The sequence below is a fragment of the Alligator sinensis genome, unplaced genomic scaffold, assembly GCF_000455745.1.
Source record: "Alligator sinensis unplaced genomic scaffold, ASM45574v1 scaffold1892_1, whole genome shotgun sequence".
Taxonomy (NCBI): domain Eukaryota; kingdom Metazoa; phylum Chordata; order Crocodylia; family Alligatoridae; genus Alligator; species Alligator sinensis.
The window spans coordinates 140,071-157,508 of NW_005842966.1; the positions used below are offsets into that span (position 1 = coordinate 140,071).

At 47.4% G+C, this 17,438-nt stretch overlaps 1 protein-coding gene across 8 annotated transcripts in view; it reads left to right on the forward strand.

Moving 5' to 3' along the window:
- Positions 1–17,438, forward strand: part of EVI5L (ecotropic viral integration site 5 like) — a 58,281-nt gene that overhangs the window by 12,437 nt on the left and 28,406 nt on the right. For 3 of the 8 annotated variants that reach the window (XM_025192763.1, XM_025192764.1, XM_006036467.3), the window contains exons 2-5: positions 2,211–2,437; positions 6,006–6,232; positions 12,501–12,690; positions 14,453–14,677. In XM_025192763.1, the coding sequence (XP_025048548.1) occupies positions 6,051–6,232; positions 12,501–12,690; positions 14,453–14,677 (597 nt within the window). In that variant the 5' untranslated portion in view covers positions 2,211–2,437; positions 6,006–6,050. Of the gene's footprint in view, positions 1–2,207; positions 2,438–6,005; positions 6,233–7,966; positions 8,100–10,471; positions 10,628–12,500; positions 12,691–14,452; positions 14,678–17,438 lie in introns of those variants that run through there. The other 5 variants (XM_025192766.1, XM_025192760.1, XM_025192765.1 and 2 more) reach the window with 5 other exon arrangements.

Genomic DNA, 17,438 nt, shown 5'->3' on the forward strand with positions numbered 1-17,438 from the left:
TGGCGCCACTCACGGGATGGGACTGGGCTCAGCCTTTGTTTGGTTTGCAGGGGATGAGGCTGCACAAGTTGAGTGCTGAGCCTGATCCTGTGCCTGATTTTTATGTAGCACGGTGTGCAAGTCGAGATGGATTTTTCAGCCCTAAAAACTGGGCTTCAAAACCCAACTTAAACACCCTGAAATACAGTAGTTTAAACTCCATAGCAGCTAAAGAAGCTACACATCTCTGAAAATTTAAATCTGCTGTTTATTAATTCAAGTGCTTAAACCCTGTCTGCACACCATGTCCTGCCACTCATCTAGGCTCATCTTGGTGCTGTGGTCCCAGTTCTCCAGTGCAATATTGTGTTAACCTCCTTGGCCTTATTCAGTACCTTACACTTCCTAGGAATACCAGCTAGCTGACATCTCTGTTTACACTTGTTCCCCAAGCTCTGCCATGAATGCACTGTACTTGCTAAACTTAAGTATAGTGTTCATGTTCTCTGTTAGCGACATGCTCTGCCAGACGTCTCCAGTTGAGCTGGGTGTTCCAGACTCTTCATCTTAATAGGGCAGAAGCAACTAAATTGCAGCTTTAGGACAGACGGAAACCTTCCAGGAATCCTCCTCCCACCCTGACAGAGAAAAACGTCTTGGGTTTCAAGACGTTCAAGACTGCTGAAGAGCAGTGAATGCTGCAGAAGAACCTAGAATATATTCTTCACTTGGTGATGGCGGTAGCTGTCCACCTCTCATTCCAAGGGCAGCCTTGAAAGCAAGGGGTCCTCCTCTGAGCCTGTCAATCTTTCAAACATCCTGGCTCCTTGTTCAACTTGTTTTTTCAAACCCTTTGGTTCTGTGGCACAAAGAAAGACCCTGGATGGCCCATCTGTCTCTTTGTCCTGTGTCGGAAATCTGAATCCTTAGATTCGGGCAAGGAGGGTTCTTGGAGCAGCATCTGAAACTCTAATACATGCTCTCTGGTCAAAGTGCCCCTTGGTTGTTCCTGGCAGTGCTGAAATGATGTTGTTTATGCTAGAACTCGGGTAGGAGAATATTTGTTATAGAAAAATCACTTCCTTTCTGACCTCCCTGTTCTCTTGCACCAAGAAAATCTGCCAAATGCCTTTGAAAGAGGAGCCTGGGAATGAAATTTCATCAGCCTATTGGACACTAAGTACCAGGCATTTAACATAGCGTCTTTATGGTTGTTTATAATCTGCCTGTTGCTCACTAAACTGTGAACTTCACAGGTTCTAATTGTCCCACTGAACAATCTTGTTCTTCCATTATTAGGTTTTTAGTGCATCACCTGTTGGCTACCTGATGATGATTTATCTTGCACCCTGTTTGTCTATATATAGGGAGTTTGACAATCACTCTGTTGCTTAGCTCTTCTGTGTCTGAAGCTAAAAGCAGATCAGACCTTGGAGTTTTCTCCTGGGACAAAACCTGTTATCCTGGGGTGGTACAACAGGGTAACCCTATTGTTCCATGTTAAATACCCATGAAACATTAAGACTTTACCCTGGGACAATGGTGATTAGTAGCTAATGAGAGTTAATTGCTACTCAAGCTGCTGGTGTAAAGGACTGTCTCTAGCCTGTCTTAATGCAAGTCAAATTAGCCTGGGAATAAACCCACACTCTGGTTTTTGCCCCAGAAAAGGGAGGAAGGGTAAGAATATAAGAACTGCCATTTACTGGGTCAGACCATAGGTCCATCTTGCCCAGTCTTTTTTTGTCACAACAGGGCAGAGAGTGAGTGGGGTCCGACCAGGGTTTTCCCACTGTTCCTCTCGTTTGCAGCCTTCAGCATTTAAGGTCTAGGAAATTCTGATTCAGATGCTGTGCCCCTCACTCCCATGCCTAATAGTTACTGATACCCCTTTCCTCCAAGAAATGTGTCCAGTCCCTCCTTGAATCTCACCAGACTCTCAGCTTTCACCACATTTTGTATGATACCTGAAAGCTTATCTACGTCTGTCCCAACCATGGAGTCAGAATGTAAGAATTGCCATGTACTGAGTCAGAAATAGGTCCATCTTGCCCAGGCTCCTGGGTCACACAGTGGTAGAGAGTGCATGCTGAAAGGGAGAGTGAACTGGGTCTGACCTGGGTGTTTTCCATTGTTCCTCTCCCACTTGCACCCTCTAGCATTTTAAGGTCTAGTAGAAGTCAGTCCAGTAGACAGTATCACTCATAAGAATTCCTGCTTGTCCCCAGCAGTTTCTGCCTACAGTGACAAAGGACAGTGGTGCAGCCTTGTGAAGACACAGCGTTTTAAGAGCAGCAGCACAAAGAAGGCTGAAAAATCAAGCTGCATCCACTTGCTCCCGGACAGCTGTGACCTGTGTTGACATCTGTGGAAAGCAGAGAGTGCCTGGTTGTAGCTGCCTTCAAGGTCCTGCTAGGCCTTCTGCAGCATGGTTCAGATAGCCCAAAGCAGCTCTTCAGTGAGTATACATTTAGTGTAGCCTCTATAAAGAAGAGGGAAAGCACCTTTTCTCTCTCACTGCAGAGAGTAGGATGTAGTCCAGTGGCTTGAAGTGGCAGCAAAGTAGGGTTAGGTTGGATATCAGGGGAAAAAAATTCCTATTAGAACAGTGAGTCAGTGGAATAGAAGCCTAGGGGAGGTGTGGACTCCAGTACTGGATGTGTTCAAGAGGAGGTTGAACAAGCACTGGTCTGGGATGAGCTAGTCGTAGCAATGCCTATGTTCTGCTATGGGGATTTTCCAGGCTTCTCGGCATTGCTGATTGCTCCATGGGGCCAGGAGGGAATGCTTTTCCTCTCCTTCGTCTAACTATGTCCAGGGGGGTTTCTTAGGCATTGGGTTTTGGCTGCAACCAAGGCTGGGGATTTTGACTGGGCTGTGCCAGTGCTCCTGCTGGGACTTAAAACCAGAGGTTTCTGGGTACAGGGTCTAGCTCCTCTGCTCGGAGTCAGGCCAGTGCCGTATTTGGGGTCAGGATGGAATTTTATCTCCTGGTTAAATTGGTTTGGACTGTGGGGGGGTTGCCTACTGCAACAAGGGAACACAGCCTCTTCCTTAAATCTCTTGAACATATATTAACAACATTTTACAGCAGCAAGACATTGACTGCCATGGTCCCTCTGCTTTACCTGTGGCAGGTTCCAGTGTGATGTCTTGTGTTGTCAGGATTGGTAGCTTTGTGAAGAGGTTAGATGTTGGTATTCTCTGGGGTGATTTGGGTAGGACTGATCCTGCCTCAGGCAGGGGGTTGGACTAGATCAGCGTTTCTCAACCCATGGGTCGTGACCCAAAAGTGGGTTACAAGCATCTATATGAAAGCGTCAGAAGCATACTTTAAAAATGGATTCTCCTTTTAAAGGAGAAAAACAAAGGAAACTGACTTTTTTTTTTTTTTTCCCCTTGCATGCTGGCAGAGTTGCAGTCTGTAAGGGGATGCTTGGCCCTCCCCCCCCCTCGCCCCCACACACATCCACACCTTTGGGGGGCTAGGGTCTGGGGGTAAGGAGCAGCAGGGAGGGAGGGAGGGGCACTGGGTAGGGACTGTCCATTGATATTTACAAATGGGTCCTGGTCCAAAAATGGTGAGAACCACTGGACTAGATGACTTCTCAAAGTCCCTTCTAGCTCTACATTTGTTTAACTGTCGCCATGACTCTACTCATACTGTCTTCTAGGTCATCAGACTGGGCAACAGCAGGGCTAGTGGCACGTTAAACCCAAATGTAAAGAACATTTGCATTCTACTCTCTACATTAAAAGGCCTTGCATCAAGCCTGCATTATTGCATATTACAGTTTGCTCATTAACTATCTTTATAATGAGCCTTTATGTCTATTGTACCCTGCTTTGATTGTATCATACTACATGCTTTCCTCATGGTCAGTCACTTTTGGTGCCATGTGCCTTTACTATTTATCAGTTCATGAACCTGTTCAGCATCCCCTACTCATGTATTGTTTCAGGCTTGTTCATGTCATCCTAGGGGCTTTTTGCTGCTACAACAGGTTGTACCGATTCCATCCATATCAGGATGTTCTTGAACAGACCCCCAATGTTCTGATGCCTTCCACAGAACTTTTAACTTCTCCTGACCTGCCTTCTAGTCTGCACTGGTCAGCCAGAAACCAAGCTGAAGGAGGGGTATAATATCCTTCTACGTGCTGCTAATGTTCTTGTGAAGCATAAACTAGACTCTGTGGACCATGCCATCTCAGTCACTGGAATTTTCTCCTTTCCTGGGAAGGATTTGTCTAAAATCCAGAAGTAACTCACAAATGAAACCACATTTCAGCAACCTGAAAGCTGTGACACCAGCCAGTAAAACATATATCAATATCTGAGGCTGCCCTACTGCCATCACCCAACCAATCATCTCCCGCTCCACCCCACCCCCTCCCGTTCCCCCCCCAGACTTCCACTGAGGCTTTGCCTGTTATGAATTACTGAACTTTCATGAATGGAGGAGGGTGGTGGGAGTGTGAATGATTTGTGAGGGACTTCCATCTGGAAGATCTTAAATCAGATTTGGCTTTCACATGAACCTTGCCCTGTGAAGCACAGATGATTATGAGGGACTTGAATGCTGCAGTGTTGAGGGCTGAGTATGGAGGATAGATAATATAGTTGGTAGTTATGCATCACTCATCAGAAGCTGTGAGTATTAGGCCTGGTATTCTGAGTCCTCCATGAAAAACCCAGGGGGTTTCCTTTTTTCAAGTAGAGGTTATGATCCCTCTGGAGTTCATACTGATTTGCTTCCCTAGCTGGAAGTGATAGTCATGTCAGCATTCGGAGTTGCTGTGATATAATTATTGCCCGGGGTGAGGGACAGCTCGGTTCGGGAGAGGCTGCAGGAGGGGTATGAGGTGTATTGGAAGTAGGGAAGGGGTGTGGGGGGGGGAGGGGTGGGTGTACAGGGCAGGCTGGTTGGGATGCTTGTCGAGGTAGTATGGTGGGGGTAGGTATTGGAAGTGTTAAACTGATATAATTAAACAGATTAGCACAGGAGTGAATGAATGAATTTAAATCAGCCGGGCCTGATGAACTTCATCCCAGGGTACTAAAAACACTTCCTCTTTAGCAGGGGTATGGCCCTCTACCTGGTGTCTCTTGAGCCTATATTAACCTTTTAAAGGAGCAGGGCATTGGCTGCTGTGGTTCCCCTGCTCTGCCCCTGGCAGGTTCGGGTGTGATATCCTGTATTGTCAGGGTTCACAATATTTTTATGAAGAGTTTAAATTATAGATTTGTATAGGATGGTTTGAATAGGGCTAATCCTGCTTCAGGTAGGACTAGATCAGCGGTTCCCAATCTGTGGTATGGGTACCACCAGTGGTACATGGACACCCTGACAGTGGTGTGTTAACAGATTTGTTATAATTACTTTACATGACAAACTTTTGCTGGTAGTACTTAAGGTTGTATTGTTTTAAATTGATGGTGCACCATCTCTCAGAATTTTGGAATTGCTGGAGTAGACAATATCTGAAGGTCTCTTCCAATGCAATTTTTCTATGATTTCTTAGGAGTAAACACATCTTGGTAACTAGGTTCAGTTCAACTCCTTTATGAAGAAGAGATGATCGCACATAAGCCTGGGTCAAAATTAGCTTGGTCCACAGCATCCATTCAGCTAAGATGGTTTCAAAACAGACTTAAAATTACCTTCTAGCTCTCCCTTATAGCAGAGAGTCTGAAGCCCATTAAGTGCTGGAGAGATGGTCTTTTCTGCCCAGATGGAGATCTGCTGTTGGAAAAGACCACAGAAAATGCCGTGGGCAAGCCAAGTTGAACACAGTAATCTGCAACAGGCAATTCACTGACTTCTAATGGAGCATGGGCCTGGAGCTCAGAGATGCAGGTGATCTTATTAATTGGCACTGCTATTGGTTTAGAGTAGCATTACGATTCAGCGGGACATAGAGGAGCCAACTGCTGTGAAAGCTGAGGCTGTTGGGGTGAGCGCAGGGTTGACACCACCCTTGGTGCTGGTGATAGATGCTAATGCTGCTTTTTTTCACTTCCAGGTGAAGCCCTGACCTACCTACAGGGTGTTCCTGTGGGTTTTGCGAATGAATGTCCCTGTGACCCTCAGCCTTCCTGAGATGGCGAGCCCGGCGGTCAGCCCCGACTCCTCCTCCCATGAGGCCCTTTCATCTGTCAACTCAGCACCAGCCTGCTCCCCAACCTCAGACTCTGAGAACTTGAGCCCTGATGAGCTGGAGCTGCTGGCAAAACTGGAGGAGCAGAACAGGTTAGGCAGTTATGCTTTTACCTGTAACTATGGCTGAAGCAGCCCCAAGGTGACAAGAGGTAACTTATAAGCCAAGGAGTGTGTGTGCTTGAAGGATATCTCTGCTCTCTCCCAGTGAAAGGGCACCTTAGCCCAGTTAACAACAAGGATATGCCTTTGGAACTGCCCAAGTCCTTCCCACCCAGACCCCCCGCAGCCGTCCAGTAGATCAGTGATCAAGGACTGTAATTCCTTCACATTTTAGCAGGTGTGCCCTGCTAAGTGAGACCCACACTTTGTTTCTGGAAAAGCAAAATGAAGGGCAAAAAAAGGGCCTTTTATTTTCTAGAGACATGGCTTTGTAGAGCAGGGACAGAGCCTAATCTTCAACTCTGTCACCCTCCCTGTCTTGCTTAACCAAAAGCTGAAACTAGCTGCTATTGAGGACTGGTCTCCATGGGCACATCTACAATTTTGAAAAGAGTGAAAAACATTATGCAAGGCTGCGGAATAGGAGAAGAGAGACCAGGAATAGCAAGTGGACTGCAAAATTGCCAGAAGAAAGATTAGCTTGGTTAGTGGAACATCAAGAGAAGTAGAAAGGAGAGATGATCACACCTGTGGAGTGAAGAACTATGAGCCATGAGGTCAAAAGACTCTGTCAGCTGTCTGACTAGAAATACCACCACTACTACTAGACTGGACTAGGAATCCAAGCGGGGAGGGGGGAACAGATAAACTTCTATTCCAAGCCGAAAATCAGCTTGCCTGCTTAAGATGCCCCGCAGTTTTGGAGAGCTGCTTTTGCTGAAGGAAGGTGCATGCTCTTTGGCCAATACCATATTTACTTGCAAAGTTCATGCTCATTCCAAAGACCTAGTGATTTAAAAGCTCTGTGCATCCTTGCCAGGCTGCGTTACCTGGTCTGCTGATCTGATGTCCTTCTTCCTGATATTCCCTTAAGATGCCCCTGTAGTAGCTGCAGCTCCAGGAGCTGGTTACATGAGCGCATCCACTGAGCACAGTACCTGGGGTCCTCGGCACCATAATAACAGGCCCGTTTCCTGGTTAGCTGGACTGGGAGTTGATACATCAGGATTCCAGCTGCTGAACTTGAGACTGTAGCCTTGGGCAAGATGACTACCCTGTGCCTCATTCCTCCCATCTGTGAAACAGGCTAATTGGGCTTGCCTTCCTAGTGGGAAATTTAATTACTTTGGGTCAAATCCAGGCCCTGGAGACAGCTGCTTGGTTCCTTCTTAAGGAGGGCAAGCATTGCCTGTGAGCCAGACTTCACTCATAGACCTAACTCTTGTGAGATCTATAGACATGGACCTCTGGGAGCATCTGACCACTGGCAGGTGCTTTGCTGACAAATATCATACCTGCCTTCTCCATAGCTTCTGATGGGGAATGATTCTCCTGTTGTCATCACGCACCTGTTTTTAGAAGACGGGCAAATTTGTCATCTCTGACACGCAACCCCAACACAGGGTTCAGTGGCCGGGAGCAGAAAGAGCCTTATGTAGCTCAAGCTTGCAAAACCTTATGAGGAAAGGTAGACATCGGATTCCTTACTCAGCTTGTTCCCTTTCACATACAGAGGCTGCAGTTGTTGTCGCTGTCTGTATGTTGCATCACAGAGGCTGGAATTCCTTTTGAGTGTCCATACAAGCAGTCTTTACTTGTTAGCTTCCCAGAAGACAGAGGTGAAGAATTGCACTGAAATAACATGATCTGTTTGTTGCCTGTCAGATGGAAGGACTAGGACGGATGGTTAAGAAATGACTTTTTCTTGGACTCAAGGCACCGCTTCATCGGCTCTGGACTACAGGAAAAATCCTAGAGCAATTCATCTGTTGCAAAGACCTTGGCAAGTCCACAGCAGGTCAGAATTGTTTAGACACTCTGGATTCCTGATGAAAAATCTCTTGCTTGGTCTTATGAATCATGTGCTGGCGTTTGCACAGTGCAGGGCACCCTTAAAAGAGTCTCACAGCACATCAGGGTGCTGCATCCCCCTAGTTGAGAATTGCTGCTTTAAAGCGTCTACAAACAAAAATCAAAATCCAATCGGTGGTCTGCCCAAACTGGCTGGTCATAGGGCTAGTGCACCTAAGGCACACCCATTTCCATAGCAAGCACCCACATGAGAGTGGTTTGAATCATTTCAAAGTAGCTGCGAGAGGAGGCAGCTAAGTGAAATTTGCTTTGTGTTCTTCTTTTCCCCTTACTAAGAGCCAGGCCACGAAACTCCAGTGTCTTTTTAAAGAAAACCCTTTTAAATGCAATTTTGGAGGTTGGCAGAAATCGGTTTAGAACAGAGTTGCACTACTGGCAGCTTGTAGCATGCAAGGGGTTAAATTGTGACCTGTGGGACAGGTGCCAGAACCACTGCCCTGCTGCTAGACGCAAGTCATCCAACCCTTGAGAGCCCTGTGATCCAGATCCGGTTGGCAGAGCCAAATACATTGGACAGGCCTGGGCTAAGGCATTTTTTTTTTTCTTATCAATTCGTTCATAGCTCTGAGGACTTGACTTGAGCAGGGAGCTCCCTTTTTTGTTTACAATCTGGCTGGAAGAAGATCTGCACCCAATTGGGACATGTGTTCTCTGGCTCAGAACAGCCACTGAGGCCATCCCAGAAGAGATGAGGAAACCTTTCCAATTTCCTTAGTATGGTCTGCCCCAGCCCAGCAATGCCCAGAGGTTCTGGAATCTGTTGCCTTTGCATCATTCCAGCGCTAGCCCATAAATGCTGCCTTTCAGTGCCTCCTACTCATGGTTCAGGGCACCCTCCCTCCGTGGGAGGAGAGACCTGCATTGAACAATCCAGTCTGTAACCATTTTGACCTCGAAGGCAAATACTGTTTTTGGGTCTCAGCTACTTGTGGGTAGAGGCAGCTCCTGCCTGGATGACTCAGAGGGCAGTGTGACACAAGGTATCAGACCAGCAGTGGAGATGGGGCACATAGAGCATGTTGATACTGGCCTCCTTAAAGTCAGAGTCTCTTCAATGACCTTGAATCTGTAAGTGGCTGAATGGGAGATTAGAAAGGTAACACTAATATCATGATACATTTGCAGCCAGAAAGACTTCAGGCTCAATACCATTTCTGATGTATTAGAGACTCACCCCAGATTGTTTTGGGTCCTTCAATCTCCACTCTGCTCCTCTCTGGGTTCTCCTTGGCCACAAAATATTCCAAGTTCTCATCAGCAAGATTTAAAGAATTGCCGTCCTCTGAGAATGTCTAGAAGGGGATATTCTCTGTAGTGAAATCCCCTGATTTCTCAACTCTGTAGCAAGATCCCTGATTCTTAGATCCAGCAGTAAAACAGTGCAGCCTGGCCTTGCCCTTGAGCTAACAGTATCCTTCCTGCCCCACACTCAAGGCGGTTGTCATCTCATTTGGGAGCTTAGTTATAGATTTCCTTCCACCCCTCTGTCTGTGTGGGATGTACCTGGGTCTTCTGGAACTCAGCAAGAGAGGAAGACTTCTGATGTATGTTTGAAAAGAAACCATGCTGGCTGCAAGCCCTGGCAGAACGGTTGGAGAAGCAGGGGGTGATATAAAACCCTGTAGAATCCTGGTGTAAAGGGTCAGGAGCTCAGAACAATAAAGAGCTTCAGACGAAATGGAAAGCAAAAGTCCCAAGCCCTTGGGGTGGCTGACGAACCCTTGTATCTCTAGGAGGAGGCACAATACTGGTTCACTGCATCCTGCTTGTCACCATATTTTCTCACATACGCTACAAACCATTCCCCCCACAAAATCAGTGCCCCCCCCCTTTCCAGATCAGGATGTGTATATTAAATGGAGAAGCTGCGGTTGGAAGCACCCTGGTTTGATTCCTGTTCCACAGGGCAGCAGCTGTGATATTATTGTTTGGGCAGCTCAGGGAGTGAGTTAATTTAATGGCTCATTGTTCTTCACTCCACAGGTGTTAATGATCATTTCTCCTTTTTTAATAATCTTAATGTTCCACTAATTAAGCTAACTTTTCTCAGGGCTGTTAGTTGCTTCTGGTCTCTCTTTCCTAGACTTTTTAGCTTGGACTCTTTAGCTTGTTTCAAAATTGTACATCCACCCATAGAGATTTTACAAGCAGCTGGGGATTCAGCTTTAGTTGCACAGGAAAGGAGAGGGTGAATCAACTGAAGATGAGATTCTGTCTTTGTTCTATGCAGCTGTAACACTTGGAAAATCTTTTGTCTTCATTCTGCCTTTCAAAAGTAAGGTGTGTTTTATATTCCAGGCCTCACTATGTGAGAATTATGGTGATCCCTTGCAGCTCCACTCCTTTCTTGGTCTCCCTTAACTTCCCTTCATCAGCTGTTAAACATGTCATGTTATGCCATGCGTCTCAACCTCCCTACCCCCCATGAAGTGCATGCCAGCATGTTACTATAGGGTGAGTATTTTTCTTCTTTGCTTTGCTCTTCAGTTTCTTTTTAAAGCACTTTACCCTTCAGTGCTGTAAATCTTGAAAGCCTAAACAACCTCTGCTTTATATTGCCCCAGCTCAATCAACTTTGTTAGAGTCAGGCTGACTTTTGCACTGTCCAGCATGCAGTGACTTGAAACGGCCATGTGGTAACAGAGCATCTTCAAGTGGGAATTGCTCCAACCCATAACTAGGTTTGGGACCTACTTGAACTGATTGCTGTCCAGACCCAGTGAAATGGGTTGCATTTCTTGGATCCTAGCATTGCCTCCAGTATTCAGTTGCTGCAGTCATAAGGGTGTTCTGACTTCCCGTAGCACTCCTTAACCTGTTAGCTTGTTCATTTAGTCTCGGCCCAAACTTACTCTGAACTTACCTTTCTGAAATGAGGTGAATTTGCCCATGGTACAACAGTATGCCAAGTAACGAAAGAGCTGGTGAGGTGTGTGAGCAGATAACCTCCAGACACCTGCTTCTCTTTACATTTAAACACAAAGATCCCTCACATCAGTGTTGTGAAATTAAGCATTTGGGAGTTGGGGGGAATTCCATGAGTAAGCTCAGCCTTTTGGCCTAAAGCCTGATCTTTTGTTACTCTTTCCTTTTTTACAGGCCTTACTGTGTTAATGAATAGTCAGGTGGTCACATTCCTGGATGCACAGTGCTTTACTTGAGTATACTACCAGGGCTTTTGGGCTGAATACCTTAACCCAGATTATTTGGGACACTTGAAACATTATTAAAATGATCTGGAAATAGTGAAGTGGCTGATTCAAGTTAACTTAACTCTGTTCCTATATTTGAAGGCTGGCTTCTTCTGTCAGGGTGGCAGAAGGAAGTGTTCAAAAGTCAAAATGTGGAGGAGATAGGAGCAAAAATCTTCCTGAGGAATGCAGAGTTTGCTCTCAACTCAGTGTAAACTACCGCTTTGGGGGTGGGGGGAAACCCACCTACAGCTCTAGTTAGTCTTTGTATAGATCGCCTGATAAAGAAGTTGATGTTCCATGATAGAGTCCCTTGGAGTCCAGTTCTTTCCTGCAATCCCCACAGGTTTTAGCTTTTCTTAAATCTTAATGAGAGAACCACTAAGTTATCCCATGGATTCTCTTCTTACTTCTGCCCTTGACCTGGGTTGCTTCAGGCTAATGACTTTTGAGAAAACTCTCTTTTCTAGTGGAAGAAGAACTAGGGCACAACCACTGAAATGAGCAAGGAAAATGGTTTAAAACCGGGGTCACCAGCCTGCCATAAGTGGCATGGGCAGCCTCTGTGCATGGCAAGCAGTGGATTGGGGAGAGAGAGCAGAGCAACAAATCAAACAGGGGAGACTAGACATATATCCACGGACAATAGATGAATTCATAAATATTGAACAGAGAAGTCAGGGATATTTCCCTGACATTTGCAGACCAGTGATGGGGTAGAGCATGCCAGATCAGTGGACCCCATGGGCCAGATGAGTGGCATGGGTCTGTCTGTGGGCCAGATCCTATGCAGGGTCACTCTGTGGGCGAGCTGCTGTCATTACTTTCCCCATCACCAAATTTCCAGACCTGTGGGGAGCTGTGTGGATAGGATGATATGGGTCAGTGGGCCTGTGTCAGAGGTTGAGTACCTGTGCTGTAGATATACCCAGTTCATGTGATCTCCCTCAAAGTATCTACTGCTGCTACTGTTGAAGACCAGCTGTGGGCTGGATGGGCCATTGTTCTGACCCCATATGACACTGCTTAGGGAAGGGGGCATGCTTAACTATATGGATGTTCTGATGTCTTTGCTCCTGATGCTGGAGAAGGTGGCTGGTGGTGGTCGCTCATCATGGTGGTCCCATCTTGTGTAGGCTGCTGGAAGCGGACTCCAAGTCCATGCGCTCCATGAATGGTTCCCGCAGGAACAGCGGTTCCTCCTTAGTCTCCAGCTCCTCAGCCTCCTCCAATCTGAGCCACCTGGAGGAGGACACTTGGATCCTGTGGGGGAGGATTGTCAATGAGTGGGATGAGTGGCGGAAGAAGAAAGAGAAACTGCTGAAGGTGAGAAGGAGGGGACGGCTTGGGAGGGGGTTGGGACTGGTAGTGCAGGTATCCCCCATCTCCTGCCCCTTCCCAGTACTGCTGGAATCAAAGAGCATCCAAAAATGAACCCCATCTCTTCTTCCCACCCATCCACACTGGTAAGAAGAGCTGGATGTCTCCAAGCTGGCCACAGTCTTCCATCTTAGCAAATTTGCAGATGACACCAAGTTGGGTTGGAGTCACAGATGCTCTGGAGGGTGGAGCTGGGGTCCAGAATGACTTGGATGGACTGGAGAAATGGTCCCAAATCAACAAGTGCAAAGTTGCATTTGGGATGGAATAATTGCATGTGCAAATCCATCCTGGGGAATCACTGGCTGGGTTGCAGCACTGCAGAGAAGAACCTGGGGGGGACAAGGGACCATATGCTGAACATGAGCCAATAGTTTGTTCTTGTTGCAAAAAAGCTAACAGCCCCCTGGGTTTTATTTAGTCTGGAGAAGAGAAGGCTGAGGCAGGAAGGATTTGATAATGGGTTTCAAATACCTGAAAGAGGGTTGTAACCTCCAACCTCTTTATACTTCCCTCTATGGCCATAGGGGACAGGGCAAGGAGTAATGCCCTCAAGGTGCATCGGGGGGGAAATGAGGCTGGAGATGAGGAGTAACTTCCTGGCTAAGGATAGTAGTCAAACATTGGAACAGGTTGTCCAGAGAAATGGTGGAATTTGCATCCCTGGAAATGTGCAAGAGCAGGTTAGACAGACACTGAGCTGGGCTGATTTAGTCAGGGTTGATATTGCTATGAGCCAGGAGGCTGAGCTAAATGTGACCTCAGGAAGTCCCTTCCAGCTTGGCTTTAGTATGATCATAGAGTCTTAGAGAAGTGGGGCTGGAAGGGACCTCCAGGGGTCATCTAGTCTAACTCCCTGCCTAAGGCAGGATCAGCTCTTGTCTAACCCACCCCAGACAAATCCATTGTCCAACCTCTAAGCAAAACTACTGTGAACCTTGACACAACACTAGATGTCAAACCTGAACCTGCCCCAGGGAAAGCAGGGGAACCACAGCAGCCAATGTCCTGTGGCTATAAAAAGATTGTTAATAAATGCTCAAGAGATCCCAGGTAAAGAGCCATGTCCCCTACTACATAGGAAGGTACCCCCACCCCCCAATCTGTACCAATCTGACCAGAGGGTAAAGTTCCTTCCTGATCCCAAATCTGACACCAGTCTGACCCTGAGCAGAGCAGCAGGACCCTCTGGGTTTGAGTCCCAGCAGGAGCACTGGCACAGCCTAGTTGCCATCCCCAGCCTTGGCTGCAGCCAACACCCAGTTCCCCTGAGGAAGGCTTAAAAGCACCTTTGATGCATGTAGCAGAAAGGGGTAGAGGGGCAACTAGCAAACTATACTCAAGTAAAGCCCAGAAACCTAGATTGTCCCCAACCAGTGGCTGTCCAACCTGTTCTTGAGCACCTCCGGTGGTGGAGAGTCCATAACTCCCCTGGGCATCTATTCCACTGCCTCACTGTTCTAACAGTGAAATTTTTGCTGATTATCCAATCTAAACTGACTTTGCTGTAACTTTAAGCCATTTGTCCGTGTCCTATTATCTGTAGCAAGAGAGGAGAGGTATTCTCCCTCTTTATGGCAGCCCTGTTCACATGCAGAACATCAGCCGTTAGTCATCTAGCACCATATTGGGCCGCATAACCCCCCAGGCCCTGAGACCTTTCTCCCCTGCTGGCTTTCCGTGGTCTGACTTTTTTGCTTCTCCCCAGGAGCTGATTCGAAAAGGAATCCCGCACCACTTCCGCGCCATCGTGTGGCAGCTCCTTTGCAGCGCCACGGACATGCCAGTTAAGAACCAATACTCAGAGCTGCTAAAGATGTCTTCGCCTTGTGAGAAGCTTATTCGGAGGGACATTGCCCGCACCTACCCCGAGCATGAGTTCTTCAAGGGGCAGGACAGCTTGGGTCAGGAGGTCCTCTTCAATGTCATGAAGGTAAGAGAAGGAGTGTCCACCATGGAGTCATCCTCTAGCCCAGTGGTTCTTAATCTCATTAGCCTCAAGGGCCTGCCCCTTATTTGTCTTACCAGGGGGGAGGCTCAGAAAATACCAGCTCTTTGCCTTTTCTCATTTCTTGGCTACAGAAAAATCCTAGATCAGTTCTTCTGTTACAAAGAACTCGAACCACAGCAGATTAGTGACACTCTGGATTCCTATCAGAAATCTCTGGATTTATCTTGTGAATCTTGATAGGTGTTTGCACACCTAACACTGTTCATATTGTGCAGTACTTTTAAAAGGATCTTGCAGCACCTGGGGGTGCTACTTCACCCTAGCTGAGAATCACTGGCCTGGCCTGAGACCTTTGCCTATGAGCAACAATGGTGTCATTGTGCATTCTGCTGCCTTCTGAAATGTGGTTAGGCAGGAAGGATGACTCAATGGTAGCTCTGTGGGGCTCATTAGCTGGTTTGATTGATGAGTCTGTGACAGAGGACACCTAGAGCAACAGGAATGTTAAAAGCAAGCCAGGTTGGTGGCTCAGCTTACCAGGAAGGAGGCTTTGGAGAAGTTGTGCCTGCCTCTGGTTAGGGCATGAACTCACACATTCGTGGAGGGGGAAAGGGAGCTGTTGGCTTGTAGAACCCTTCTGCAAAGCATTGTGGAAAGGGGAGGAGAGTCTCTTACACCTAAGATGGTGCTGGAGGCTGTTGTTTTAACCAGAGAAGTACAAGAGAAGCCAAAGCAAGTTCCTCCTAGTGATGCACTATTTTACTGGGATATTAGTAATTGAGCAACATGGCCAAAAGCAACTATGTACAGTACAGCAGAGAATATACAGGCATACTCACTAGTGGGTGGTGAGATCTTAGGCCCCTCCATAATCTGTCTTCATGGTTTGAGGCAAGTTCCAGACTCCTATCCCTCTGCCTTTTGGAGCTTTATACAGATTCAGATGTCTGCATTCTCACCCATTTCTCTGAGAGAACAATCTCTTGGCCAGTGAAGTAGAGAGCAGGAAAACTGAGTCATAACCTGTGACCCTTGTTCTTTCCTGGAGTTGCCTTATGAACCAGCCTATGCATCTCGGCTCCCTTGAAACAGTCCCTCACCATCCTCCTCATCTCACATACTAATGGGTGTGATTTCAGACTGAACTGCTTCTGGAATCAGTGTCTGGGAGGAGGAATGTAGTGACACCCAGCACAGCAGCAAAGGGTGAGGGGTGTCCAGGACTCCCCAACATAAGCAGTTTCTTTCTGGGCATCAAAAACTTTGGAAACCAAGATCTCTTGTCTCAGCAGGCTGAGAGGTTAATGGTGCATCTTTGTTCACGTCCCTGCCCCACCACTCTTGTAGTCACTTGATGTTGGTTAACAGAATCAAACCTGACCCTTCTACTTCCAGCAAGGCCTGGGCAGGGGTCTGAAAACTCCTGCTCTTTTTCACCTTTTCTGTTCCCTAGTGATGGCTTATGAGGCCAACTAGAATCCACCTTTTTGCACTGTAGCTGCCGGTTGCCAGGAGTGGAGAGATTCTTTAAGCAAGGCCCATTCCTACCCAGTCTTCTTAGTGCTGATGTCAAACATGCAACACCTTTTTGATGCAGAGACCTGCAGCCTGCCCACCCCTCCAGATCAAATGCTTTTACCTGGTAAGTCCTAGCCTGAAAGGGAAATTCAAACAAGAAAATACAAGCTCCAGAAGACCGAACCCATGAAACAATTAAGGCGCAAGAAGCAATTTCCCTTGAATTATATGTCTCATTATGATCTCTGGACCTCTGCCGCAGCCCAGATGTCTATGCTGTTCTCTGATGTCCTGCTTCACAAATGGCAGCGAGCAGGCTGTATGTGGGCTCTAAAGTTCTCCTGCTTTCCCTGGAAATGGAGCAAAGTAAGGTGGTAATGGATGAAAGCCTGGCTGCTCCTCTGGGAACTGCAGCCTTTGCAAGTCCAAGGCTTCCAAAGCACTTATGAAATGCCCCATTTGGGAGCCGAGTCTAGTCTTACCCTGGCAGCCACAAGACCAGCATCTCCTGGCTGCATCCTACCCTGTTCTGAGGGCCCTTGGGGAACCCACTCCAAGGCTCCCAGCCAGGGCTGCTTGTGATGGTGCTTCCAGACTGCGGCTGGTAATGTACTCCTGACTGCTTTGAGCCCAGAGACTCACTAGGACAGGCTGGATGCACTGATGTGTGTGACATCCCATCCCAGTCCTGTAGGGGCCATTCTTGTCATAGGCAAGCTGGATTCTAGTCGGGCACCCAAGATTGCTGTTGCATCAAACTGAACTCGAGACCTTTACTCCTAAGGACGAGGTTATAAGCAGAGAGAACACAGCTGGGTGTGAGATCAGGGGAAGAGAATCTGTGGTACTGGCAGGCAAATATGAAGAAGTATCCACCTTGCTGGGGACTGGTCAGCCTGACTTGAAGAGCCCCTTGCTTTTATACCACATGGCTCTTCTGCCTATGATTTTTTTTTTTTTTCCCTACCTCATGACTGACCCCCTGAACCAGGCCTTTGTCCCTAGCACACTACTGACAGGAAAAGACAGTGGTGGTCGGCCAGGGAAGAGTGTGGCCGTTCCTCCCCACACATCACAGTGTTGGGAGGTGGAAGAGCCTGGGCCTCGGAGCTGCTCTGTTTGGCAGATAGCTTCTTCGCTTGGTGAAACCTGCTGATGCCCCATTCTCAGTACCTGTCTCACATGTGCCTTGAGGAGAGAACAGAAGCCCATCTCCCTCGTGCAC